Source organism: Arvicola amphibius, chromosome 5 (assembly GCF_903992535.2).
Source record: "Arvicola amphibius chromosome 5, mArvAmp1.2, whole genome shotgun sequence".
Lineage (NCBI taxonomy): Eukaryota > Metazoa > Chordata > Mammalia > Rodentia > Cricetidae > Arvicola > Arvicola amphibius.
This window is the reverse complement of record NC_052051.1, coordinates 125685434-125712545: the sequence shown is the minus strand read 5'-3', so window position 1 is coordinate 125712545 and position 27112 is coordinate 125685434. Positions and strand designations below refer to the sequence as shown.

The 27112-nt window shown below is 36.7% G+C and overlaps 1 protein-coding gene across 4 annotated transcripts in view; it reads right to left on the bottom strand.

Moving 5' to 3' along the window:
* Dmxl1 (Dmx like 1) overlaps nucleotides 1–27112 on the bottom strand; it is a 144227-nt gene that overhangs the window by 115370 nt on the left and 1745 nt on the right. For all 4 annotated transcript variants that reach the window (XM_038331848.1, XM_038331845.2, XM_038331847.2 and 1 more), the window contains exons 2-7: nucleotides 18730–18855; nucleotides 14285–14356; nucleotides 10917–10995; nucleotides 9127–9259; nucleotides 3921–3987; nucleotides 3060–3238 (exon numbers count right to left, since the gene is read on the bottom strand). In XM_038331848.1, the coding sequence (XP_038187776.1) occupies nucleotides 3060–3238; nucleotides 3921–3987; nucleotides 9127–9259; nucleotides 10917–10995; nucleotides 14285–14356; nucleotides 18730–18855 (656 nt within the window). The remainder of the gene's footprint in view (nucleotides 1–3059; nucleotides 3239–3920; nucleotides 3988–9126; nucleotides 9260–10916; nucleotides 10996–14284; nucleotides 14357–18729; nucleotides 18856–27112) is intronic.

The window sequence follows — 27112 nt, the reverse complement described above, 5'->3', positions numbered from 1 at the left end:
CCTGCCTGCCTAGGTCCAAAGCAGTGATGCTCAAGAAAATTCACGACAGACTTGAACAAACCAAATCCATCCTTAGTAATTCTGAACTTTTGGTTATTTTCTCTTATGGCATTCTCAAAATAAAAGCATATATAGCCATTATCACAAAGAAATCTTCTATCAGATAGTTTAGCAAATGAAAGTAAAAGAGGGCCGAGAGTGGGCAGCAAACCAAGAACAAAAGGGAAAAAAGCTAAGGGGAGCAAAATCAAATATTGTACAGCAATCACCTTATCATCCATCTCTATATGATTAAAAGCAAGTATCACAAAAGAAAAATGCAGCAAAAACCATGTTTGCCATGATTACCTTGTCAACCTGAACTTCCTATTCCATTTTATCTCCTTTCTCCCTGTCAGACACTCTCACCCACCTTCTTTGTCTATTCTTTTCATGACTTCTCCACTCTTCCCTTTCTCTTTCCTCTGACATCATTCTCAGCCTCACTAGGCTACATTTTCTTTTCTTCTTCCCTGTCTTACCCCTTACCTCCCTCTTTATTTCTTCCTGAACTTCTTGCTTCTCATACCTCATCACCAAAACACATCTATTCCTTTCCATTTCCTTTCTTCTATCCCTTGCCTGTACTTAAATACTCTAACTTATGTGTTCATATATATAAACCATAGCACTGAAACTAAAATATAAGCAAATATATCAAGAAGAAAATAAATCAAAAGACAATAACAAAAGTCAAAAGTTCAAGAGACAATACCAAAAGTTCAAGGTTCATATTGTCAATGAGTAACTAGCAGAGTAGAAACATCTACAAAGGAAGAGTAGAAAGTAGTAACTTTAGGGTGAACTAGATGGCAATCAGATGAAGTGAAAGAACTTAAGAGAAACAAAACAAGTCAGAAAGGTCACACAAATCAAAAACAGGTGAGAGTAATGGATCTTAGTGTGTGTACAGCTTCAACTGACTCCTCAAGATATCTAGTCAATATAAACAACTGGTTAGGACTGGGGTTAAGGTAAGTGTGTGTACACATATACACATATACAAACATATATATGATATAGAAAGACTGCATTTCTTTGGCAGGGTCTCCCTTGCTTCCTTCTTAGTTGCAGTGTCATTTGAGTACCTCATGAAATTGACTGGAGCTCTCCTTCCTCATTTCTTTTACAACATTTATTATATCCTTGATGGCCTATCACAGTGGCTCTCAAATTCCTAATGCTGAAACCCTTTAATACAGTTCCTCATGTTGTGCTAACCACCAACCATAAAATTATTTTCATTGCTACATCACTACTACAATTTTGCTACTATTCTGAATCATAATATAAATATAATGTAAATTATAATGTAAAAAATCTGTGTTTTCCTACGGTCCTAGGTGACCTCTGTAAAAGGGCCATTCAACCCTGACCCATAGGCTGAGAACCACTGGTCTATCATACTGATACAAAGCTGACACATCATATAAAATCAGCAACAAACAATGTCTAACCTAACCTCACAGAAAGCTCTTCAACATCCGACTTATACTGATGAAATCAGAAGCTAAGATGGTTCTGCAACCTGTTATCTCCAGCCAACTTTTGGAGGTTCCTGCAGGGTATCACCAAACCTCCCAACCTGCCCTATAGTCATCACTTTTTAAATAGTGAAGTATACGTTCACTACGCAAACACGTCTACTGTTCTTTCTCAATCCAACGGTCTCTTTGTGTTCAACTCTGCCACATTAAAAAGGGAAAAAGAGAGAGACCATAACATAATAAAATGGTCCAAAGGCAGAGATGGGAGAGTAACTAAAAATGCTTCATTGTTATTTGCAGGTGCCCCTAAAAGTCTGCTTCAGCCTTCACTATGATGACTCTGTCAAAACTTAAGTAAGCTAAGTTAGTCCTTAAAAAATTCAGTGATTCATAAGCCTGTTTAGTATTTTGATGGTTGTGGCATCAACAGATGATAATTTTCATTTATTATGTATCAGAATAAATTAGTTTCTGTAAAACAGTACTCTTCAGATGATTTAAAAGACAAATTTGTGATGACCAAGCTGGAGTTACTCACAACTTTCAAAATAAGAGTTAACATACACAATTAGATCATTTTATTCAAAACACATCTTTATGTATGTAGACAACAGAGTACTAGGAACATAAGTGAATCAGAGGCAAGGTTTTTTTCAGCTGACAAAACTGATTACTTAGACCATTCTCTTAGCTTGAAGAATCTACAAATTAAGAACAGAATTACTACTTTTCCTAGAGTTTCTCTTCTATACTTGAACTTTGACTAGAGGACTAGAATAAGGACAGTACCTACTATACTGTAGTTCAAAAATCTAAGTATAGCCTGTTGGTCCAAAAGAGCAAAAAAAAGTCAAGAAATGACTTGGGTACAACATTACAATTCTACTTGACATCTCAGATGCTAAAACTCAACAGCACTACAAAGGTTAAGAGTAGGATAACCAAACTAGCACTGCCATGCAGTACAAGATGGATTTCTAGATGTACTTACTAGATCTATGTAACTTACCATAAACATTCTATGTGTGATACTAAGTTTTTCAAGGACCACAGAAAAGAAATGTACTAACAGGCACACATTTCTGAGCTTGTATGGGTTAGAAGAATATCTAACTCAGAGCATGATAATATAAAGAATTACCTCTATCTTTCTCAAAGTTGTCTTTTCAATAAAGGATAATTTGTTTGCTTGTTTTAAAAAAGAATGTCAGAATATACAACAGAAAATAAAAAATGAAGATAATAACTGTCAAAAGAAGTCTACACAAACAGCAATCTGTATAAGGAAATACAATAGGATAGAAAATATAAAGAAAATAAAAACATGTAGAACTCTGTGACAAAGACATCTGATATGGAAATAAATTATCTTGATCTGAGGTTCCTATAGTAACCAAGAACCATACTTTACCAGACATATGTAGCCTGGAACAATCGACTATTACCCTGATCTTCAAAGGCTTCACGTAAGAAAACCAGTCAAATTGGTTATGTTCTCTTAACACACAGTGACATTACAACCAATCAACTGACCTTGGCATATATTTGCTTGTTTTACGCCAGGAAAATCCATTTACAGCTCGTGGATGGGCCAGATACACAAAAGAAAAGTCAATTTCTCCTTGGGATTGTTTTTCTGAATTTTTATCTGGAGAGGTAACAGCTGGCCGCCAGTTTTCTACATTATACCATACCTTCAGAAGACAGTCATCCTAAGGAGAACAAAAAGATCCAAAGACCACATAACCTTGTATACTTTTCAGGAAAAATGAAATTAAGGGCTATTTCTCCCTTAAGCCAAAAATAAGTAAGGGTATAATACTAAAAAGAAAAAGTCAGTTAATGTTTGTAAGTTCAAAAATAAAGTAGAGGGGTCTGGAGAGATGGCTCAGCGGTTAAGAGCATTGCCTGCTCTTCCAAAGGTCCTGAGTTCAATTCCCAGCAACAACATGGTGGCTCACAACCATCTGTAATACCCTCTTCTGGCCTGCAGGCATACACACAGACAGAATATTGTATACAAAATAAATATTTAAAAAAAAAATAAAGTAGAGGAGGCTGGAGACAGTTCAATGGCTAGAGTGTGCCCCATAAGCAGGAGGATCTGAGTTTGAGCCTCCAGAACCCGTATAAAAAAAGTCAGGTGCCACAGTGCTTGCCAGTAAAGGGAAGGGACAGAAGACCATGGAGGGTTCTGACCAGTAAATTTAGCCCACACTGAGATTCAGGTTCAGTAAATAATAAGGTGAACACTGATCAAGAAAGATACTACTGACCTTTATTCTGTGTGTACATGCCTGCACAAGTACCACACACAAGGGCAGGTGTACACATAGTCTTAAAATATAATGTAGTACAGATACACAATTTGGCAACAGTATTTTCAAAATTTACCTTTCCAGCAGTGGCAAAAAATTCTCCATCTGGTGAAAATTTCATTAAATAAACTTGGGAAGCAGTTCTGTAAATTAAACAGAAAAGGGATAATCGGCAAGGAAACTAGGTTCAAAATAATTAGCACTCTTCAAATTCAACTCCAACAGTTTCATATTCTTACAGGATTTTTTTGGTAATTATTTCACACTCACTTTTTTCTACTTATAAGATAATGTTTTGCAATGTGGTTCATGCTAGGTCTTAACACCAGGTTAAGTAGTCCTCCTGCCTCTACAACACATAGTTAGAACTACAGAGTACTATGTCTGACTCTAAAGGTTGACTCAAGTTCTTTGGTGCTGTTGTTGTTGAGAAACTTTTGTTTATTTATTGATTTGGTTTTTTTCATTTTCGTTTTGTTTTGTTTGTTAGAGATTGAACTCAAGGGTCTGCATATGCTAAGTACATGCTTCACCATGGACCTTCTCCAGGCCCCTAACTTTTAAGTATATTCCAAAAAAAAAAAAGTACCGAGAGAAACTTTAAAACACACACACACACACACACACACACACACACACACACATTTCTAAGTCATGTAAATGCAGGTAACTGCAGTGTTCAGAAGGTAAAATTAAGAATACTGCAAGTTTGAGGCCAACTTGGCCTACACCATGACTACTTCAGGCAAGCCATGGATGTATGTCAATGCCGTCTCAAAAACCAAACCTAGAGCAGTGGAAACTCCATGGAATCTAGGAGGAGTGAGCCTAGTTAAGTCTCCTAATAATGAGGGATATGGAATCCAAACTGGATCTCTACTATAACCAGTTCCTCCTAGCATCAGGACTGGGATATCAACTCAATCACAAAACCTTCAATCTACAATGTGTTCACCCTGCAAGAGGATTGGGGCAATGGTGGCACAGAAGTTGTTTCAGTGGCCAACTCATGACTGGTCCAACTTCAGATCTATGCCATGAGAGGGAGCCCATGTCCAACACTGCCTGGATGGCCAGGAACCAGAAGCAGAACAGCCCAGAGACACAGGATAGAACTTGACATGTCTAGCAAAAAAAAAAAAAAAAGGAAAGAAAGAAGAAAAAGAAAAAAAAATCAATGCAATGATTCCTAATAATATTCTGTTATTAAATCAGTGTCTAGCCATTTGTCATCAGAGGAGTGTCAGCCAGCAACCAATGGGAGCAGATACAGGGACACACTGGCAAACACTAAGAGGAGCCAGCGGAACACCCCTGCACCCCTTCCTCCCCCCCCCCACCACAAGAAGAGGGAAAAGAAGCAAGCACCAAAGAGGATGAGGGACACCATGAGAATATGGCCCACAGCATCAACTAAGCAAGGCTCATAGAGACAGAAACTGAAGCAACAATCACATACCCTATATGGGTCTAAGCTAGGTACTCTGAATATACCTTACAGTTGTGTAGCTTGGTATTCCTGTAGGACTCCAACCAATGGGAGAGGGGAAAAGTTTGATTCTCCTGCCTGCATTTGGAACCCTTTTCGTCCTACTGGGTAGCCACGTCCAACATCGTATGAGTGCTTGTGCCCAGTCTTATTGTATCATGTAGATATCCCAGGAGGCCTGCTTTATCTTTTTCTTTCTTTTTGTTTTTTTAGGGGAAAGAGAGGAGTTGATCTGAGTCTGAGGGAGAGGGGAGATTAAGAAGGGACTAGGAGGAGTGGAGGGAAGAAAATCCAAGGTCATGATGTAATGTAGATGAGAAGATTAAGTTTTAAAAAACTAATAAAAAACAACTATTTCCAAAGAATCATAAAGTAATAATTGTTAAAAACTTTGTACATCAGATCCAGCAATCCCACTCTTGGACAAGAGATGACCAAAAATACTACAAAAGCATTTGTTCAACTATGTTCATAGCAGCATTATTTGTAATAGCCAGAACCTAGAAACAACCTAGATGTTCTTCATTGGAAGAATGGATAAAGAAATTGTGGAACATATACACATTAGAGTACTACTACTCAGAGGTAAAAAACAATGACATCTTGAATTTTGCATGCAAATGGATAGGAATAGAAAACACTATCCTGAGTGAGATAACCCAGACCCAAAAATACGAATATGGTATGTAGTCACTCATTAGTGGACTCTAGCCATAAACAAAGGACATTGAGCCTATAGTTCACAAGCCTAGAGAAGCCAAATAAAGTGAACCCAAAGAAAAACATATATAGATCCTCCTGGAAATTGGAAGCAGACAGGATCTCCGGGCAAAAGTTGGGAGCATGGGGGTGAGGGTGGAGGGAAGGTGGAGGGAAGGAGAGAGGGGGAGAGAGAAGGGAGAAGGGAAGGATTGGGAGAGTTTGAGGGAGTGGGAGGGTTGAGATGGAGGAAGGGCGGATATAGGAGCAGGGAAGAAGATATCTTAATTAAGGGAGCCATTTTAGGGTTGGCAAGAGACTTGGCACTAGAGGGGATCCCAGGTGTCCATAGGAATGTCCCCAGCTAGGTCCTTGGGCAGCAGAGGAGAGGGGGCCTGAACTGGCCTTGTCCCATAGTCACACTGATGAATATCTCGAATATCACCATAGAACCTTCGTCCGGCAATGGATGGAGATAGAGACAGAGACCCATATCAGAGCACTGGACTGAGCTCCCAACTGAGGTCCAGTTGAAGAGCAGAAGGAGGGAGAAGAAGAGCAAGGAAGTCAGGACCGTGAGGGGTTGGTCCACCCACTGAGACAGTGTGCCTGATCTAATGGGAGCTCACCAAATCCAGCTGGACTGGGACTGAACGAGCATGTGATGAGACCGGACTCTCTGAATGTGGCTGACAATGGGGGCTGACTGAGAAGCCATTGATAATGGCACTGGGACTTGTTTCTACTGCATGTACTGGCTTTCTGGGACCCTAGTCTGTTTGGATGCACACCTTCCTAGACTCTCTGAATGTGGCTGACAATGGGGGCTGACTGAAAAGCCATTGATAATGGCACTGGGACTTGTTTTTACTGCATGTACTGGCTTTCTGGGACCCTAGTCTGTTTGGATGCACACCTTCCTAGGCCTGGATGGAGGGGGGAGGGCCTTGGACTTCCCACAGGGCAGGGTACCCTGCCCTCTCTTAAGACTGGAGGGGGAGGAAGGAGGGTGAGTGGGGGAGCAGGAAGGGAATGGGAGGAGAGGAATAAGTGGAAATTTTTGAATGGAAAAATAAAAAGTAAAAAACTTTGTACATCTAACACCAAAGTAACAGCAATTTCCCTTTAGAGGTGAGAGAATAATTTCTGTTTTTAATCTGAATATCTAACTTTCAGAGCCATGGATCTCTAATATTCCAATATACATTTTTCAGATGACAATGTTTTAAAATAAATTTTGCCTTCATCTGGGATAACATTTACTTAATAAAAGGTTTCACATGTGTTAAAGGAATTTAAATAACCATGAACTCAGTTACCCAAATTCACCTACCTACTTAATGCATACTTGCCTTGTCTTCTCAAAGAAATTTTGGCTTATTATCCCATATTGCCTTTTGTTCCTAACACTCATATATACTGGAAATCCCCAGCATTATTATTGCTTTCCTTTCCTTCATTTAAATTCATGCTTAACTGTTAACTGTGTCAAACTGATTGGCAAAGCATGTCAAATAGGCTTTTTTCTTCTTTCAGGTGCAGTGCTAGGATCAAGCCAAGCATTAGATCATTGAGCTCTACCCCCAACCCTGTAAGGGAACTTTTGTTACAATTCTTTTATAGTAAAATACTCTCCCAACTTTTACATATAATAAATATATTCAAAACACTAATGGATGAAAAAAAGAAAATGTAACCACCTATAGTCTCATTACTATTATAGCATTCTTCCTCAGACATACATCAGTCAATGTATCAGTACATAGATTTTTCACACCTTTTCTTTCTAATCCCCTCTTGTCTAATTTCTTCAAAAGAGAAAGAGGAGGACATGTTGGAAACAAGATCATATTTAGTGAGAAACAAGATATTTATAGTTTACACTGTAACAGCATTTACTTATTTAAAAATGTGAACATTTCTGCATCCAGATGTATATGATGTGTTTATGTGTCTAAGTATACAGACCTACATCATTTGTTGTTGAATGATGGAAACCTGAAAATGCTAACAAAATATATGAAAAAAATAAGCCTACTGAGTCAAAGTTATATATGTCTATGAAAGAAATTTTTAGAAAGAAAGTATTAATTTGCTGTCAACAGTTCATAATACACTTTTTACTTTGAATACTCACCATTAATTGACATTATTCATAATCTTCTTTCAGGACATTTCACTTTTTTTCTTTTTTGTTTTTTCTAGACAAGGTTTCTCTGTAGCTTTGGAGCCTGTCCTGGAACTAGCTCTTGTAGACCAGGCTGGCCTCAAACTCACAGAGATCCACCTGTCTCTGCCTTGTGTGCCACCATTGCCCAGCCATTTCACATTTTTTACTTATGAATAAGTCACTCAACTCCTAAAATCTGTTAGTGGGGCTGGAGAGAAGGTTTTGCAGTTAAGAGCACTGGCAGCTCTTCTAGAGGACCCAGGTTCAATTCCCAGCACCCACATGGTTGCTCACAACTGTCTGTAACTCCAGTTCCCTGGGATCTGACATCCTCATGCCAATGCACATAAAATAAATTTAAATTATTTTTTAAAATGTCAGTTAGCTACACATACTGCAACTGTTCACATCTTCATAACTCACTTCTGTTAACATATGATCCACTCTTTTCTAATCAATCTTATTTTTAAAAGAGCACATTAACCCCAAAACTGCACCTATTTCCCCTCAAACTTTTATTTCCTAAAAGAAATGTTTTATTTGTATAGTCGAATCTATTAATTTTTCCTTCTCTTTCAATTTCTAGCTTTTATGTATTTAGAAAATATATTTCCATACACCATTTTTAATTGTCCAACAGCAACATAACATAAATGACGATTGTGTGGAAGTTAAAAGACAATTTGGAATGAAATCAGTCCTTTCCTTCCACCGCATGGGTTCTGAACTTAGGTTGCTGGGCTTTACAGCAAACGACTACACAGTGAACCATCTTACTGCCAACCCATGTACAATTTAGTCTAACTCTAGACTCTATTGTCTGTTCACACAGGGAGTAAATAAAAAATATCATACAGAAACAACTTATAAAATAAAAAATGGCATGACAGGTTTACCAATTAAACTATCTAGTAAAATGCTTACTTGCAATGCCAAATGCACACCCAATCTCCAAAGTTAAGACCTGTTCTATCTGGATTTTCATCTTCAGTTTGCTTTCTTGAGTTAGTATTACACCAAAGCTGCAGACAGTTGGAACCAGTTAAAAGACGATTACCTAAAGAATATACAGATGTATTAGTCACCATTTATTATTGTAGGTAGTTAACACTGAGTTAAGATATATACTCAAGAATCTTATAATACTATAGCGTATAACACAGTTTCTAAAAAGAACTATTTCCGGTTGGTTAGAAGGTTCAGTGGGTAAAAGCATTTACTTCTAAGTCTGATGACTTGAGTTCTAGTCCCAGAACTCTCATGATGGAAGGATAGAACCAACTCCTGCAAATTTTCCGCTGACCCCATCCACAGCATATACACGCCATGCATATCCATATATGAACCACAGCATATACACGGCATGCATATATACACATAATAATGTAATTTTAGTGTGTGTGTGTGTGTGTGTGTGTGTAAACAAACAAAAGAATAATTTTTTTAAAGACTGGACCTGTTAACATCCTGCTCTGGAAGGAAATGATCCCATGAATCCTATCCTTTCTTTGAGGATTATTAACAGACAATGATAACTGGGGGAAGGACCAATGAGCACCCACTCCTCCCTGATTATCTACAGGTTATCAGTCCAGAGAGAAAAGACATTTTACTGCGTGTTACAACCATTGGTAGGGAGGCCATATTCTTGGAAATAATCCCTCACTCAGGATCCTATAAGAAATCCTAACAAAATGCAATTAGAGAGGAAGGAGGGAGGGAGAAAAAAGGAAACAAAGAAAAGAAAAAGTCCAGCAAAAGTACAAACTTAAGTCAGAAATTCATAAATCCATGTGTCTACATCATTTAATTAGCCATCCAAATTGGATCTAGTTGGGTAGTCCTCGAATTTCAATTTTCTTATCTGTAAATTCAGAGCTTTCTAAAGTTATAAGGATTAGCTATTACTTTACAAAGTCTGTAGCTAGGCCCCCATGCAATATGCCTTTTCCACACCTTTCAACAAGAATGGAATCTGTTTCTCTTATTTCTTGACTACCTAGACTCCTACCTTGTTTTGAACAGGGAATGAAACAGGAAAATCCCTTAGATAAGGGAGGCTTTAAGAGTATTTGTAGTTTAAACTTTCAATTGGAAAATTTAATCACCATGTAAAAACACTACTCTGCTGAAAAGGCCACATGAGAGAGACAGGCCAAAGGGCCACATATGTGAACAAAGTCTTTCTTGAATCCTTTACAAGTAAGGTACTGTTGTTTGGTATTTGCTTGTGTTCTGACAAATAAAAGCTTGCCTGCAAATCAGAGGTCAGAACTAGTCATTAGTTAACCATGAAAGCTGGGTCGTGCTGGCACACACCTTTAATCCCAGCACTCAGGAGGTGGAGACAGAAAGTGGTAAGGTAGGGTGTAGATAGCACCTTTTTGAACTGTGAAACAAGGAAGGAAAGAAGCAACTGGGGCTGCTTCCAGTTCTCTGATCTTCCAGCCCAATATTTGACTTTAATTAGATTCACATTTCAAGGTACTTCAGGTAATCCACAGATTTAGAGAAAAGGCATTCCTACAAAACTCTGGAGCAATTCCAACCCACAGAACAAAAGTAGGAAAATGATTATTGCTTTAAGCAAAAGGGCACAATTTGCTTTATTTACCTTTGCATTCACCACAGTCTGATAGATGAAATACATAATAATAATAAAAATAAACTAGTTCAGTGATATTTGTTCTAACTAATCTTCTTAAATTCCTTACCTGTGGGATCCCAAGTTATATTATGTGCTATTGAGTCCAGAAAAAATTGGCCACTTTTCTGCCACTGACTATAAAGTTCCTAAATTAAGAAAAAAGCCAGTTAATTGTGATTAGCATCTTTTATATCAAATGAACATGTTCTCATTTGCTGTGCTCATATCAATGCAGTAATTTTTTTTTTTGAGAACAAAATAATTCAGTCAAGAGAAATAGGAATTGCATCACTGATTCTTAATCTGTAGGTCAAGACTCCTTTGGGGGGGCATATATCAGATATCCTACATATCAGATATTTACATTATGATTCATAATAGTAACAAAACTACAGTTAAGTATATTGCGGGTCAGCACAACATGAACTGTGTTCAAGGGTCGCAGCATTAGGAAGGCTGAGAACCATTGAATTAGATGATAAAGAAGACTCATAAAAAAAGACTATTAACAGACTATTCATTGCTGGAATCGGAAAGTCTATCCTGCGTATAAATAACCAATAAGCATATATCTAACCTCATGTCAAATGTTCTTTACAATATGTGTATTTTATTATACTAAAGTTTGAAGTGTAATTTAAAATGTGTGTCCATGGATCAAATAATTTAAATATTCTCTTAATATTTCATCTCTATGTGAAATACATTACTTCCCTAATGTAAGACTTTCTCATTCTTTCAAACATCTTTTATTTGAATCTACAAACAGTTAAAAAAAAAAAAAAAGGAGCTGGAGAGGTGGTTCAACAGTTAAGAGCAGTGGCTACTTTTCCAGAGAGACTAAGTTCAATTCCCAGCACCCACATGGCAACTCACAATTGCCTGTCCTCCAGTTTCTGGGGGATCTGACACCTTCACACCAATGCACATGAAATAAAGTTAAAAGAAATTTAAAAAAATACATGTGGCACTACTACATATACAAATGAAAACTATGGGTACCCTTAGTACTAGTATATAACCCAACAATTTCTATTGTAGTTCATTTTAAGTTCAAACTGTAACCTATTAAGTTAATCCATAAATACTATCTTACTGCAATGATCCTCAGACTTCCACACAAGAAAGAATACTCTATGATATTTATTAAAATTTCAAGTTCCCAAATACATACCCAAAAATTCAAGTTCAAAAAGTGCACTTTGAAGCACAAGAATATGGACTTTAAACCAATATCTAAGGCGATTTTGATACCAAATGTGGACTACTGAATACCCTTTCAGGAATGCCAGAATAGTTCTCAAGCACAATGAACATCAGTCCTCAATAGAACTAGACACACAGATGGATCAAGGGTATATACCCACAGTTTTGGACAGTACTAAGCTACGAGCTGAGCATAAAAATTTACTAATAGCCTTTAATCCCAGTGCTCAGGAGGCAGAGGCAAGCGGATCTCTTTGAGTTTGAGGCCAACCTGATCCACAGAATGAGTTCCAGGACAGGCTCAGGAGTTCAGGACAGGACAGCTACAGAGAAACTCTGTCTCGAAAAACAAAACAAAACAAAAAACTTACTATAATTCATTAAGAATATTAATAGGGGGCTGGAGAGATGGCTCAGTGGTTAAGAGCTTTGCCTACTCTTCCAAAGGTCCTGAGTTCAATTCCCAGCAACCACATGTGCTCAAACCATCTGTAATAATGGGATACATGCAGGCAGAACACTGAATACATAATAAATAAATCTTAAAAAAAGAATATTAATAATTTTATTACTGCTATTAGCAGTGTTTAGGATTGAGCTTACAGCTTTGTATATGCTAGGCAAGCACTCTATCCCTGAGCTACATCCCTAGCACCAACAGTAATCCAAAAGTATACCTCTCATAAAGAACCACCAGTTCAAAAGAATATTCCAGAATGCATAAGAAAAATGAAAGTATCTTTTGTATAAGGATCTAAGGAGTGCTTGAAACCAGATTTCGGTATTACAGATTTTGTCCAACTCTGTCTTTTCCGGTTTTCCCCTTCAAGGGGAAATAATGTGTAACAAACAATTAGCCTGATCTTACTGAGTATTTTACACTATTATATTTATCAAGAATAATACACATTTTGATTAAAAAGAAAAAACACAATTATATTATATAATTATCTATATATAATATATATTATAATAATCTATTATTATAAAAAGGCATTTTAACAAAACTAATTTCCAAACTATTTTCTCCATTCAACAGATAGTTGTTTAGAAAAGCTGTGTTCCTTGTGTGGAGCATTTGTGTACACTGTAAAGATGTGTCTCTGCCAAAACACCTGCCAAGCTCTTAATACAGAGGTAAGGCCCTCTAATACTGGGTTAGCTAGATAACCTAAAGACACTAACAAAAATCAGAATTTTGGAAACTTTTCTTGAAAATGAATGCTGGTGAGTGCCCAGCATAGTGGCACATGCCTGTAAAACCAGCACTTGGTAGGCTGTGGCAGGACAATTAAGAGTTCAAAGCTAACCTGAACTCATGGTGAATTCCAGACTTGTCTTGGAGTACAGGGCAAGATTCTGTATCAAAAAGAGGGGGAAAGAGTGGGAGGTGGGGGGGTAATTTGAAAGATGACCCTCAAATCATCAGAAGCTATATAAGAGTATTCCTATCATTAAAACACTATTTAATTCGTTGTATTTCTGAACTTTAATATATCATCCTCTTAAGAATGAATAAATGCCAATTAATTTCTGAGTTGAGCAGAGAGGGTTATAGGCAAAAGCGACAGAAACAGAAAGCAATCCTACAACTTCTAACCCCGTCTCACTTCACTATACTGATGCTTTCCTGGGGCTTAGGAATCATTGGTTTAAAATTTATGGTGACCACACAGACATGCAAAAGAATGTGGCCTATTTGTTATATTTATCAACTATCAGTTAAGAAACTTTCTAATTTCTTATATATTTTCCTTATAAAGAACATCTATTGATCTGATAGCAACTATATTACATGATATAATAAAAGCAAAAAACAAAGTCCTAGAAATGTCTTAATACTAAAAGCAAATCATGTAACTGTAAGTACAATATACATGAAAAGGCAGAGAATTGCTCAAGTGTGCTTTATAAACCAAGAATAAAGTGCCACTTATGGCTAAACAACAATATCTCATAGTAGCAATAAAGTAACTTCTAAACTTTATCAGTTCATTGCCTATTATAAAATAAAAATGTCAGAAGGAAAACAAAGCACTTTAAGACATCTGATTGGTACAATTTAGTATAATTCAATTCCAATAAGAAATTTAATTATATTTTAGTATGAACATTGAACTTAAACATTTAACTTCAATTATAGTCAACAACTTATACTAGTTTGCTGAGTCCCTCTTTTTTATACTAAGCATATTTCAATTCAAAAAAGAAAAATAACAAACTACTAACCAAATTTTTCCCTTTTTTCGGAAGACTGACTGGTTCAAAAACAGAGATGACATTTCCATAGGATGCTGCAATCTTTTAAAAAAAAGACAATTATAAATAGATAAACATACTAGTGGAACAAAAGAGTAAATGAAATAACTATTATGGCTACATTTTTAAATATACAAATACATGATTTCATCCAACAGTACTTGAGAATATACGAGATCAGAATCCCAGCATGGCTACCTTCTGTATACATTTTCAGAGATTTCTCTATCTGTATTTACAATACATATAACACTATTTTTCTAACAGTCCTATGTTGAGAAATGAACATTCATAAAACATTTATTACATAATAAACAATAATATGAGCTATAATGTCAATTATTTTCCTCACAAAAGAAAACATGTAACTATAACCTTTGGTAAACATGAAATCTGACCTGATTTTAAAATGAGTTTTAAGGTTATGTATCATTGGAGTTCATAGTTCTCCCAACAAATAATTTAACTTAAAAAAAATTAAACTTAAGCGCTGGAGAGATGGCTCTGGGGTTAAGAGAACTGGCTGCTCTTCCAAAGGACCCGGCTTCAATTCCCAGCACGCACATGGCAGCTCACAACTGTTTGTAACTCCAGCTCCAGAGGATGTGACAATACCTTCACAGACAGACATACATGCAGACAATATACCAATGTACATAAAAATAAATAAATCTAAAAGAATTAAACATGATATCTATTCTTTATCAATTCCCTAAACTTTTTTTTAACATTTTATGTTTTTTTTTAATTTCTTCATTTTTTGGCAGAAATACATAATATGAAGCCAGGGCTCTGCTCATGTACCCTGGAACCATGCAACATGCTTAATTCTTTCTTGAATTTGATCATTAAAAAAGCAAACAAAATAGCTTGAATGATCACCATCAAGATCTCAGAAATCAGCTAACAACAGTGGCAGAGACCTGTAACCCCAGAATGATCACCATCAAGATCTCAGAATCAGCTAACAACAGTGGCAGAGACCTGTAATCCCAGAATGTGGAAAGGCTGAGGTAAAAGGATTGATTGCAGCTACAGTTCAGCCTTGAATACAGAGTTGAGACCCTATCTCAAAAACAAAACAAAAATTAAACCAAACAGATAAAAAAAATTACACAAATAAGGTAGACAGCTGGGCATGGCAGCACTCCAGAGGCATAGGAGGGCTGATTTCTATGTGTTCAAGGCCAGTTTGGTCTTTATAGAGTTCCAAGCCACCTGGGGCTACATGGTTAAAGAATACTGATACATAGAGAACACAATGGTCTAATGGAGGGGAACTAGAGTTGAGGATATTACATACACAAAATTTTAAAACAAATATGTTAAATGAACAAAGTTTATAGATTATACATATCAGCAGTACCATGCTGAGCTGGGAAATCCTGGACTCTAAGCAGGAGTTGGTTTTGAAAATGCAAAGAAGTATTCATTCAGTTTTAAATGGGGGCATATTATGAACACAGTTATAAAGATTAAAAGAAGCAACACATATTTACAGGTGGCTCATGTCAAACTAGCTAGAAGTATTCATTATAACAGAATGCTGAACACAAGACTAAAAGATAGGTTTGAGCCATATTATACAAGGATTCATACCAATGTGCACAACTTGAACTTTTGTACGGTAATGAGAAGTTAAGAATGTTTGAAGCTGATAGACAACAAGACATATATGGGTACAGTTGCTCAGAATAATTTGGTGGTTATACAAAGAAAATATGTCGATGATCAAATACTGGTGCTGATGTCAAATATGTTTTCTTTCTTAAAGTCAATCAGAAGTACCTTAGCACCAAATCCTAAAAATGTTCTCCCTGACACTTCAAGGACCTGTTCACCTTTCTTTAGGCACCCTTATGGTCCCCTACTCCCAACTCCCAGGAGGACACAGTATGATATCAAACTTAGTCAAACAAGATGGGCTTAGTATACTATAGCCCAGAACTCCTACAACAAGAAATACTTCTGCTTAGGCTTCAGAGTAGCTGGGACTACAGGTATGTGCCATCCTGCCTAACTTCTTGATTCTTTAAGGATGGCCTTCCTGTTCATAAGGAAACTTACCTTTTATTAGTTTGATCATAAAACCAAATGACTTCATCCTAACCTAGATAATCACATAACTTGGAGAATCTTCATTTAAAAAAAAAGACATTCTTGCTGGAAGCTATGATATTTTAAAAAGTTTTTAATAGTAATGAAATTACAGAACTACAAAGTTAGGAGAGCAAACACTGAAAGCATGAAAGGGAAAAAATACAAAATAAACAACAACAACAAAAAGCACGTCACTGAATTTTTGAACTCTAAAGTGAAGAGCTGCATGTCTGTAGCACTGTTAAGGACTAAAAAGAGGCATTTGTAACTACACTGAACAGGACTATAAAGTGACAAGAAAACAACTGCAGTACCACAAACCGGTAAAGACTGAAATACAAACTCCTTTTATCAAAAGTATCATTCGGTACCTAACGATGGTGTGTGCCTTTAATCCCTAAAGGGGTAGAGACAGAAAGATTTGTGAGCTCAAGGCCTGCATAGTCTATATAGCAAGCTCCAAGCTAGCTAGATCCTGTCTCAAAATGCAGTTTTAAAAAAGATAGACAGAAAGACAGATAGGCCTAATCTTCTATACTTAGTTGGTGCTATTTCAAGGTATATATGTTGCATGGTATGACTCCTAGCAGGGCACTTCACACAACTATAGCTAAAATGATCAACAAGAACTATATGTTGTTTCTTTTGTATTTGCTGCAATTATTTTAATTTCAATTTACTATTTTTACTTTTCATATACAAATAGAAGTCCTAGAAGTCTTTTCTTTTTTCATTTATTTATTATATATACTGTGTTCTGTCTGCATGTACACCTACACATCAGAAGAGAGTACCAGATCTCATGTGATCTGTGAGCCACCATGTAGTTGCTGGGAATTGAACTCAGGGCCTCTGGAAGAGCAGCCTTGCTCTTAACCACTGAGCCATCTCTCCTGCCTCTGTAAGTTTTTTCTTAGATCTAAAAATGAACAAAACTGTAGTGTGAAGCGGCGGGGCTGTGTCCCGCCACCCGGCCGCCGGCTAGCTTTACACCCGAAATAATTACACGGAAACTGTATTCTTTTAAACACTGCCTGGCCCATAGTTTCAGCCTCTTATTGGTTAATTCTCACATCTTCCTTTAACCCATATTTAGTAATCTGGGTAGCACCACGAGGTGTGGCTTACCAGGAGAGATCTTAACCTGCGTCCATCTCGGAGAGGAGCAGCATGGAGACTCCCTATGGCGACTGCCTGAAGCGTCTCCCCCACTCTACTTCCTTGTTCCCACAATTCTGTTCTGTCTGTCTCTTAAAGGGCCAAGGCAGTTTTCTTTATTAATTAACCAATGAAAGAAACATAGACAGATAACTCTCCTCCATCACAAAACATTTTAGATTTTAGTTTATGTATTTTTTCGATGTTTTCCAGAAGTTACTAGAATACCGGTGTAAAAAGAATGTCTACCAAATTTGCCTTTTGAAAATAATGCTAGTCCTTTTTTTTTTTTTTTTTTAAAGAAAGTTAACCTCTTAGGAGGCTTTTAATTTATATTGTTTTTTTTTTCTCGTTTGTTTGTTTTCTGAGGCAGGGTTTCTTTGTATATCTCTAGCTGGCTTTGAACTGAGAGATCCACCTGCCTCTATGTCCCAGATACTGGGATTAAAGACATGTGTCACTACCACCCAGCCTTGATTTTGTTTTCTAATGCTGAAAAACTAAGCTTTAGGCATGTTGAAACGTAAAAAATACATTATGCTTTTGTTTCAATTAATAGGGAAGATTGTGCTACATCTTAAAATAATACAAAAACAGATTCCTAACTGGGTATGCTAATTCCTGCCTGTAGTTTCAACATTCAAGAAATTCAGTAGGACTGCTTTGAGTTCAAGGCCAGCCTAGGTTGCATAGTGAGTTCCAGGACAAGTGAGGTTACAATGTGACCTTGTCTCAAAGATCAAGAAGGGACTGAAGAGATGGCTCACTGATTAAAAGTACTTGCTACTCTTGCAAAGGACCTAAGTAAGTACTGCTCCCAGAACCCATGTCAGGCAGGCAGCTCACAATCAACTGTCAAGTCCAGGTCCAGGTAATCCAAAATACTCTTTTGGCATCAACTGATAACCTGCACACACATACAGTTCACATAAATATACTCAGGAATACACACAAAATAAAGTATTTTAAAACAACAAAAGATCATTATCAGAATTTCTGACATTTTCCAAAATGCATCTTAGAGAGCCAAAGAAATGTGTATATAGCTTTGTTCTTGGAAAGGAGGTCTTAACTGAATAGGAAATATATATTTCAGAAATTATTCTGACAAAAACCATACTCAAAATGAATCTGCATGTTACCACAAGATTACAAACCTTGCCTTGCTGCATTGAACAGTCCACACATCCCACTTGAATATTTCCATGTTTAGCGCCTGGGATGATCTGTAATCTTTCAAAATTATTTCCCAGTATTACAATGTCACATCCAGATGCATAGGCCTAAAAAATTAAAATAAAAATGATAGACATTTCAAGAAAATATGTAGAAAACTTGCATTAAATGTTGTTTAAAACACAAACATTTTAACTGCCTCCGAGACAGCCTTCATTGAACTATTTTCTTTCCTTCTTATATGCAAATCCACTACAAAGCAGTCCCAGCTGTAGCACGAATAATAAAAACCCAGAGACAGATATTGGGGTTCAACCTGAAGATCAGTAAAGCAAAGTAGCCAATCCACTAGAGAGCTCTTCCTCAGACTGAAAGAGCACAACTTCCTGTCTCATCCCTAGTGCTGGGATTAAAGGCCTGTGACTCCCTAATACTGGGATTAAAGGTGTGAGCCACCACCATCACCTGAATCTGTTTCTGCATTGTCTTTGTGTAGCCCAGGGTGACCTTGAACTCACAGAGATCCTCCTGCCTGGGTCTCCCAAATCCTGGGATTAAAGGTCTATGATACCACTGCCTGCCCTCTAATGGCTTAGTTTCACCTTCTGGTCTATAGGCAAGTTTTATTTATAAAACATAAATAAAATATCACTATGCCCATCTGAAACAAATCACATGCATTTCTTCTATCTTCACTGAATGCTATCATCACGTTTGTAACTTCATCATCTGTCTCCTGCCCTACTGTTAACAATCCATTGCTTACATCTTCCTCTGTTCTCAAACCAAACAGCTGACTCCTAAAGATGTTTACTTCATCAAGTTATAATTCCTGCCTAAATTTTAAAGTTCCCCACTACACTTACAATAAATACACCAACTCCTTACCAGGACAGTCCATCTCAGGCACTTGTGCCTGATTCCTTCCCTCACCAGGTTGTCCTTACACTGCCCTTGCTTCTATTCCCTTTTCTATATCAAAGTAACTTATCTGAGCTTTATTTGTCTGGTCTTTGTCTACCTCAGGGTTTCTTAAAACTTTGTCCAACTGAGAAATTATTGCATGGCCCAAGGTACAGATATGTAAATCAGGTATAAAAATCAAACATTTGCCGGGCAGTGGTGGCGCACACCTTTAATCCCAGTACTTAGGAGGTAGAGACAGGTGGATCTCTGTAAATTCAAAGCCAGCCTAGTTTACAGAGTTCCAGGACAATCACCAAAGCTGCAGAGAAACCCTGTCTTGAAAAACCAAAATTAAAAAAAACTAATGATAAGTATTTTTAAACAATTATTTGGCATACACAAAATTTTAACACTTATAAAAGGTAAGAACAAATTTGTATATTAGTGAGATATGCTTTTTTATTATTAAAAAATATTGGCTGAATATCTTATGAAAAAGATATGTAGCGTGCTGTCTAATATTTTCAGTTTACTGATACCTTCAATTTATAAGCCTGTATTTTGAGAATACCATTTTGCATAAAACAGATATTATAAAATGGCAGAAGCATGCTTAGAGAAATTTCAGAAATGGATGGACATTCCGTCGTAAAAAATAAACCAAATTCATTGAATTATTTCTGGTGAAACTCAAGTTAGCAGCCCAAACACAAAATTTAAAATCAAACATTATTTAACACTATATAATCCAAAAATAAACTAATCTGAATGCTTTCTTAGATCTCTTAGGACCAGCTGCCCAGGTGTGGTGCAGCCCATAATGTGCTTTGTCTTTAGAGCAGTTGATTCCATCCCATGCAATCTCTGTCCCATTTGTTCTCAGAATATTTACTACTCTCTACCTCTCTAGCTGCTTAGGATGCAATGACAAAGGATACCATGGGCCCCAGAAAGAAAGAATTAGGCTATGGTTTAAAAATAAAAAAATAAAAAAAAAAAAAAATCACTGTGTGGCGGTGATGCACGCCTTTAATCCTAGCACTTGGGAGGCAGACGCAGGTGAATCTCTGTGAGTTTGAGGCCAGCCTGGTCTACATAGTGACTCCAGAGCAGCAAGCGCCATATAGTGATACCCTGACTCATAAATAAGTAACTGAGTGAGTGAGTGAGTAAATGAATGAATACAGGAGGAATGGATAATCTGACTAGAGACTTCTACTTTAAAGCTTTAGGAATGAGAAGATCTTTTTCTGCAAAAGTAGAAAGAGTTGAAAAGCTGCTTGAAGAATGTGTAAAAGCACTTAGACATAAGAGAGAAAAAGTATTTAGGATTCCTTCTGTACAAATTGTGAATAACAGATATAGCTCAAGTTTAAAAAGGAACCTTCTACAAGCAATAGACTAGAAATGTCTATTAAAATACCTGAAAAGGTCACACTTATCTTAATATGCCTTCTGCTCTGGCAGTGTTAAACTGGAGATAATCTCAAGTATGACTGCATACAAGGACATTGGTAGTATGGACAAAGATAAGGAAGAGATCTGATATTTATGAAGTAGACTCTACAGGACTTGAGGAAAATGGAGGAGGAGGTATTGAGAATTCTACCAACCCTCTAGTTTAAAAAAACAGCTAGGGACCCAGTGATGGTAGCACACACCATCTTGGGAGATCTCTGAGTTCAAGGCCAGCCTGGTCTACAGAGCAAATTCCAAGTTCCAAGACAGCCTGGAATACACAGAGAAACCCTGTCTCGGAAGGAAGGAAGGGAGGGAGGGAGGGAGGGAGGGAGGGAGGGAGGGAGGGAGGGAGGGAAAGAGGGAGGAGGAGGGAGGAGGGAAGAGGGAGGAAGGAAAAGAAAAGAAGAAAAAGAAAAAGGAAAAAAGGAAAAACTAAAAAAGAAGAAAGAGAAAGGCAGATAAACAGACAACTGGTTGATGACTATTCTCAATGATAATGATCTAAGAAAACAAACCAAACAAGGTGGGAAGGAAAGGCTGGAAGACATACCAATAGGGGAAACTGAGCCTAAACAATGATTTTGAGTGTGTGTCTCACCTTCAAGTGAAAAAAATCTAAGAATTGTTTATTATTTTGAAATTCAAAACACAGATCTCACCACTAGAGGTAATATACCCTACAGAATGGAAGACCAAGGACAAATTATCATCCTGAAAGGTACCTTACAAAGAACACTCAGTAGAAGAAAGAAAGAAGAAAAAGGAAGGGGAAGAAAAGGAGAAAAGACGTTGTAACTAACTAAAAGATGTTATAACTGTAACTAACTATAAGAAAGATGTTATAACTAAGCTAAAGAAAACTAAATAATAGTGAATTGACAAAGGCCAAAGAGAAAGAAACACTGACAACTAAGGAGACACAGGCTGCCAGAAAGCACTGTTTTTAAGATGAATGTTTTAAGCATATCTTGAAATTTCCAGAGAAAAAAGAAAGTAGATAATAAAGGATCAATGCCCCAGACAGAATGTGGAAAGATAAAACCCACAGCACAGAGAAAGGGGTTAACCTGGGACACGTAGGATAGAATATATCATTTATTGCACAAAGACAGGGGGGGAAAAGGATGCTGATATAGTGACTTTTTTGGCTTGTAACTGACAATGAGGGAGTGATCAGCTGACAGATTCCAGGTGGATGTTTATATGAGTAACAGAATGTTGGGCTGGGAGGTTTTATCTCATGGAGGAACAAGAGCTAAAACAAAATGAACAGATGGGTGGGTGGGTGCTTGGGAAGCTTTGAGGTCTCATCTAAAGGTGGTAAATACAATTGCATTTCCAGTTTTATTTATATTATCAAGGAGTGATCAAGAGTCAGGAACAGAGATATAAAAAGGAGCAAAGAAAAAACAAAGTGTGTTGGATTTGGTTAGATTCAAGAAAACAAGAAGGTTCAAGAAAGTTAAAAGATGTTGACAACAAAGACTATTATGAAATTAACTCATGTCAAATTATCTAAATTATAAGATGTAGCTGTCTAAAAATAACCATGCTAAATAATAAGGACAAGGTTCAAGGTCTGGTTTCCACACTGTTTAGAAATGATATGAATTCCACAATCAGAAGTTCACACACGAAAATCCAAGAGTAGAGAGAGTAATCAGAGGTAGAACATGCTCTTGCATGCAAAAAGCCCTGGTTTCACCCTGTATTAATTTCTCTCACATATACATATGTACGTCAAGTTCTAGGCCCAAAATAAATGGATGACATTTCTAAAAGAAAGAGTACATTTACTCTCTCATTGCAATGTTTTCCAAAGTTTGTGAAAAGTAGAAACAATGCCATGTTTTAATTTTTTGTTTTGCATTTGTAGTATATAAATTTATATAAAGTCTGTGCTAACAAAGGGGTAGATAATATATTAATTATCTTAAAGTCACCTAAAGTAGTTTTATTAATATATAAAATAAATTCAACTTCTAGAACTCATATCACCTGTCAGAGTACTAAGCATGAAAGAATATCAATAAAAGAGCCTTAAAATGGACTGTGAGCTAGGCCTGCTAGTACATTCCCTTAGTAATCCCAGCACAACTGAGGCTGAGAAGGGATCTAAATGCAAAGTCAGCCCTGGCTACCTAGTAAACTACAGTCTGGGCTACATAATAAGACCTTATTTCAAAAATAACAAAAACCAACATGGCAGTGCACACCTTCAATCACCAGAGGCAGGAGTTCTCTGTGAGTTCAAGGCCAACCTAATTTATACAATGAGTTCCAAGACAACCAGGATTATGTCTCAAAATATAAAAACAAAGTCAATACAATTTAAACTTTAGTTTTATAGACTTGTCTGAAATAAATTATTCACAAAAACTCACTTAAGGTGCTTTGACCTTAATATGAAGGGTTACCAAATGCAGCTTAATGACAAAATTGGTATTTAACATGCTTCTAGTCCTGGGTTCAGTTCCCAGCACTGCAAACAAACAATAGCAACAACACTGTGCTGGATTATCAAATATACTCTCACAAAATATTTGTGTATTACAATTGGTACACCAACTACTTCTGTCAGATCTCTAACCAAGCCAGGAGAATGGCATATAAAATAATCCCAGTACTTAGGTGGCAGAGGTTAAGAGGTCAGCCTGAGGTACATAGTAAAATCCTGTCTCAAAATAAATAAGTATAATTAGAAGCCTTTGTTCCTAGCCAATGAAGGGTCTCAGCTGAAAATCATCCAGTTAGGTACAGGTAACAACAGTAAGTCACTAACTAAAGTAAACAGGATGCAATGCACAGGAAGACCTGAATCCAGTGCACTAGGAAGCATCAATCAAAGAACCTTCTTAACTTCCAAGTCTGACAATTAACCTGAAGTATTCTAAATTTCAAAATCCAAGTTTGTAATAGCCAGTCTTCTAATCTGGAAACTGATTTCTCTAAAACAAAGTTTGTTTTTGTGAACCTTTCATTTTAGGTAAATGTCCTAAAATTTTTCTTTCTAGAATATGCTCTGGTTAAATAACTCAAGTTTGATTATGTGGTAATTAATGCTTATTCTCTCTTTTAGAACCATAATATTGACAATTAGTGTAATTTTAATGATTTTTAGGAGTACTTACTTCTACAAATCAGTTTTGATAAAACGAACCAAAAATTTTAAAACAAAGGCCAACTAAAACTAAGTTACTTGGAACAACATTATAGATACCATGAAGTTTTTTCTTCTTCCAGGTAGGTACAAAGGCAAACTTTCCCCGTCTATAACCTCCCCACCCACAAAGATGTACACCATTCATAGAACCCTTCCATTTTCCAAATGCAGCAATCACGGTGCCATCAATAAAGCATCCCTAAAATAAAACAAAAATCACTATCACAGAAAGTTGGGGGAAGAGAAACTTATTTAGTCTCCATACCAAAACCCCCATAGAACCACAGTTGCATTTTTGAATTTGTAACTGGATCTACTTAGACATGAGTGAGCACCGAGTTGTCTAATATTAAAGAAAGCCTGAAGGTATAAAATATTTGTTTTACCCTTGATACAAAAAGAAAATCTTAAATACTAGCTTTCTGTTTCTTAAAAATTAACCTCCTTGAATCAGCAAGCAAGGTACTTACAAGCCTGATGACCTAAATGCAATCCAAAGAACCCTGAGTTCAACCATCAGCAGATGAAGAGAGCAATCTCCTACATACATGTGACACATACACACATTAAAAAAGTAACAAAATTGAAAAAATAAATTAATTCCCTTTCTGTTTCTTCCAAAACAAATTGTCAGCACTAAGTATGGATTAATTACAAAAGGAAAAAGTATTTTATGTCAGCATTCTACACAAACTATTAAGACATCTAAATTCTAATTAATGGTATTTCTTTTTAAATTACTGTGTCTTGTAAACATAGCATTTCCTCAATCCCCCCCTCAAAGGAAATTAAGATGAATAAAAGAAAGGGGGAAGCATTACTGTAACCAAAGAAAAAAATAATTTGGCTCATGTATCCATTATCTCTTCTAATTCCTCATTTGATGATGATGATGATAAAACGTGCAACAAATGGACTATGAAAAAATTTCATGAAATTTTAGTAGAAATATTGTATTTAGGCTCATATCTAAATTATTAAAGCAATTTCAAAAGACTGCAATTATTAACTGCACTACAATAAAGATGCTTTGCACACACATCAAGTCAACCAGTATTTATACACTTTCTAGTACAAAGTACCATGAATTAGGCACAATGAACTATAACCTTAATTTAATAAGTAAACATTATGTAACAAACACCAAACAGTGTCCCATTAAAAGATGATAGAAAAATAAAATTTAATGGTTACAAAAAGAACATGCTCAAAAACAACTAATGACAAAGACCTGTGGCCCAAGCTAGTAGCAGACAGGAGGATCAGAAGTCCTGGGCATTGTGGCAAGGCACTGACTCAAAAGAAAAGGTGAAAACAGTGTTGAAGATTCAAAGAGCTTCCCTAGCATGTGAGCATGTGCAAGGCCCAATGGTTTGATCCTTGAATCAAAAACAAAAACAAAATTTTCAAAAATTAAAAACAAGCAAGCAAGCAAACAAACAACCTAATTATAAGGAACCATGCTTGAGCCGGGCATTGATGGCGCATGCCTTTAATCCCAGCACTTAGGAGACAGAGGCAGGCAGATCTCAGTGAGTTGGAGGCCAGCCTGCTCCACAAAGCGAGTGGCAGGACAGTCAGGACTGTTACACAGAGAAACCTTGTCTCAAAAAATCCAAAAACAGGGTGAAAGGGGAGAAGGAAGGACGGAAAGAGAGTGGGAAAAATATATATATAGCTCAATGAAAACATTAAAAAACAAACAAAAAGAACCATGCTTGAAACCAAAGCAGTTATGACTCAACTGCTACTTCAGTGACTGTCTAGGCACTCCCAAGGAAGCCACTGAGGACACACACTCAAGGCAAAAGTGCTTAACAATGAAATAAAAGCATTCATTCTGAATGCATGAGTGAGAGAGTCAGTATCCACTAGTAGCTCTCCAAAAGCAAATCCAAACTAGTCTGAGGCAGTTGATGTAGTAAGAAAAAAAAACTGAATGTTTTGATATGATAACTTACATTAGTAACAGCATTTTAAAACATGAAAACTGGCATTCCAATTCAATTTGAAGTATGTCGAGACTTTACTTAGGAACCAGTCTTGTTCTTGTGATCCTCCGAGCACTGAAATGTTTGCAAAAGTGTAAAGGGAAGAATTGCAGACAGGCTCAACTTCAGAGAGAGATCATCAAGTTCCACAAAGGAAGAAGGGATCCTTCAATAGGAGACTGCAAAATCTCAAGTCCCCACCTCAAGTACAACTGCAACTCAGAGGGATTTTGAGTCTTCGCATATAATCTATCATTAATATTTTGCTTTTCTTGCTAAAAAAAAAAAAAAAAACTCAAAAGCTGGGGACAGGGGGTGAGCTTGAAGGAATGCTTGACTAGAATGCCAGAGGCCTATGATTTGATCCTCAGAGCCTTCCATCCCATTCAAACAAAAGAGGTTAAAAACAAATCTCAAGGGAGAAAACAATGGACTGTTCATAAACACAAAGGAGAATACAGGCAATTTCAAGACAAAGAAATATAAGATGTACTAATTTATTCAGGAAACTAAGGGCAAGAAACTTGCTGAAATGGAACTACAGCTGGCTGCAGGAAAAAAAAAAACATGACTCTAAAAAGAGAGCTGGGATTTTTATACCAAACTAATGTATTTATATGTGTTTACTCTCTAATATGTGAATAAATGTGTATGTAACTTATTTGTATGCTTATCTGAAAGCAATCTGCAACCAGCTTGAGGAAGGTCATCAACACTTGCTTTAGGAAACACTGACTTTAAAAACAGAACTGGGCAACAAGTTACATGATAGTATAAGATACATTTCTTAGCTCCTGAAAAGCAACATGGAAGAAACTGGCCAAGGTTTTCCAGAGGAATGCA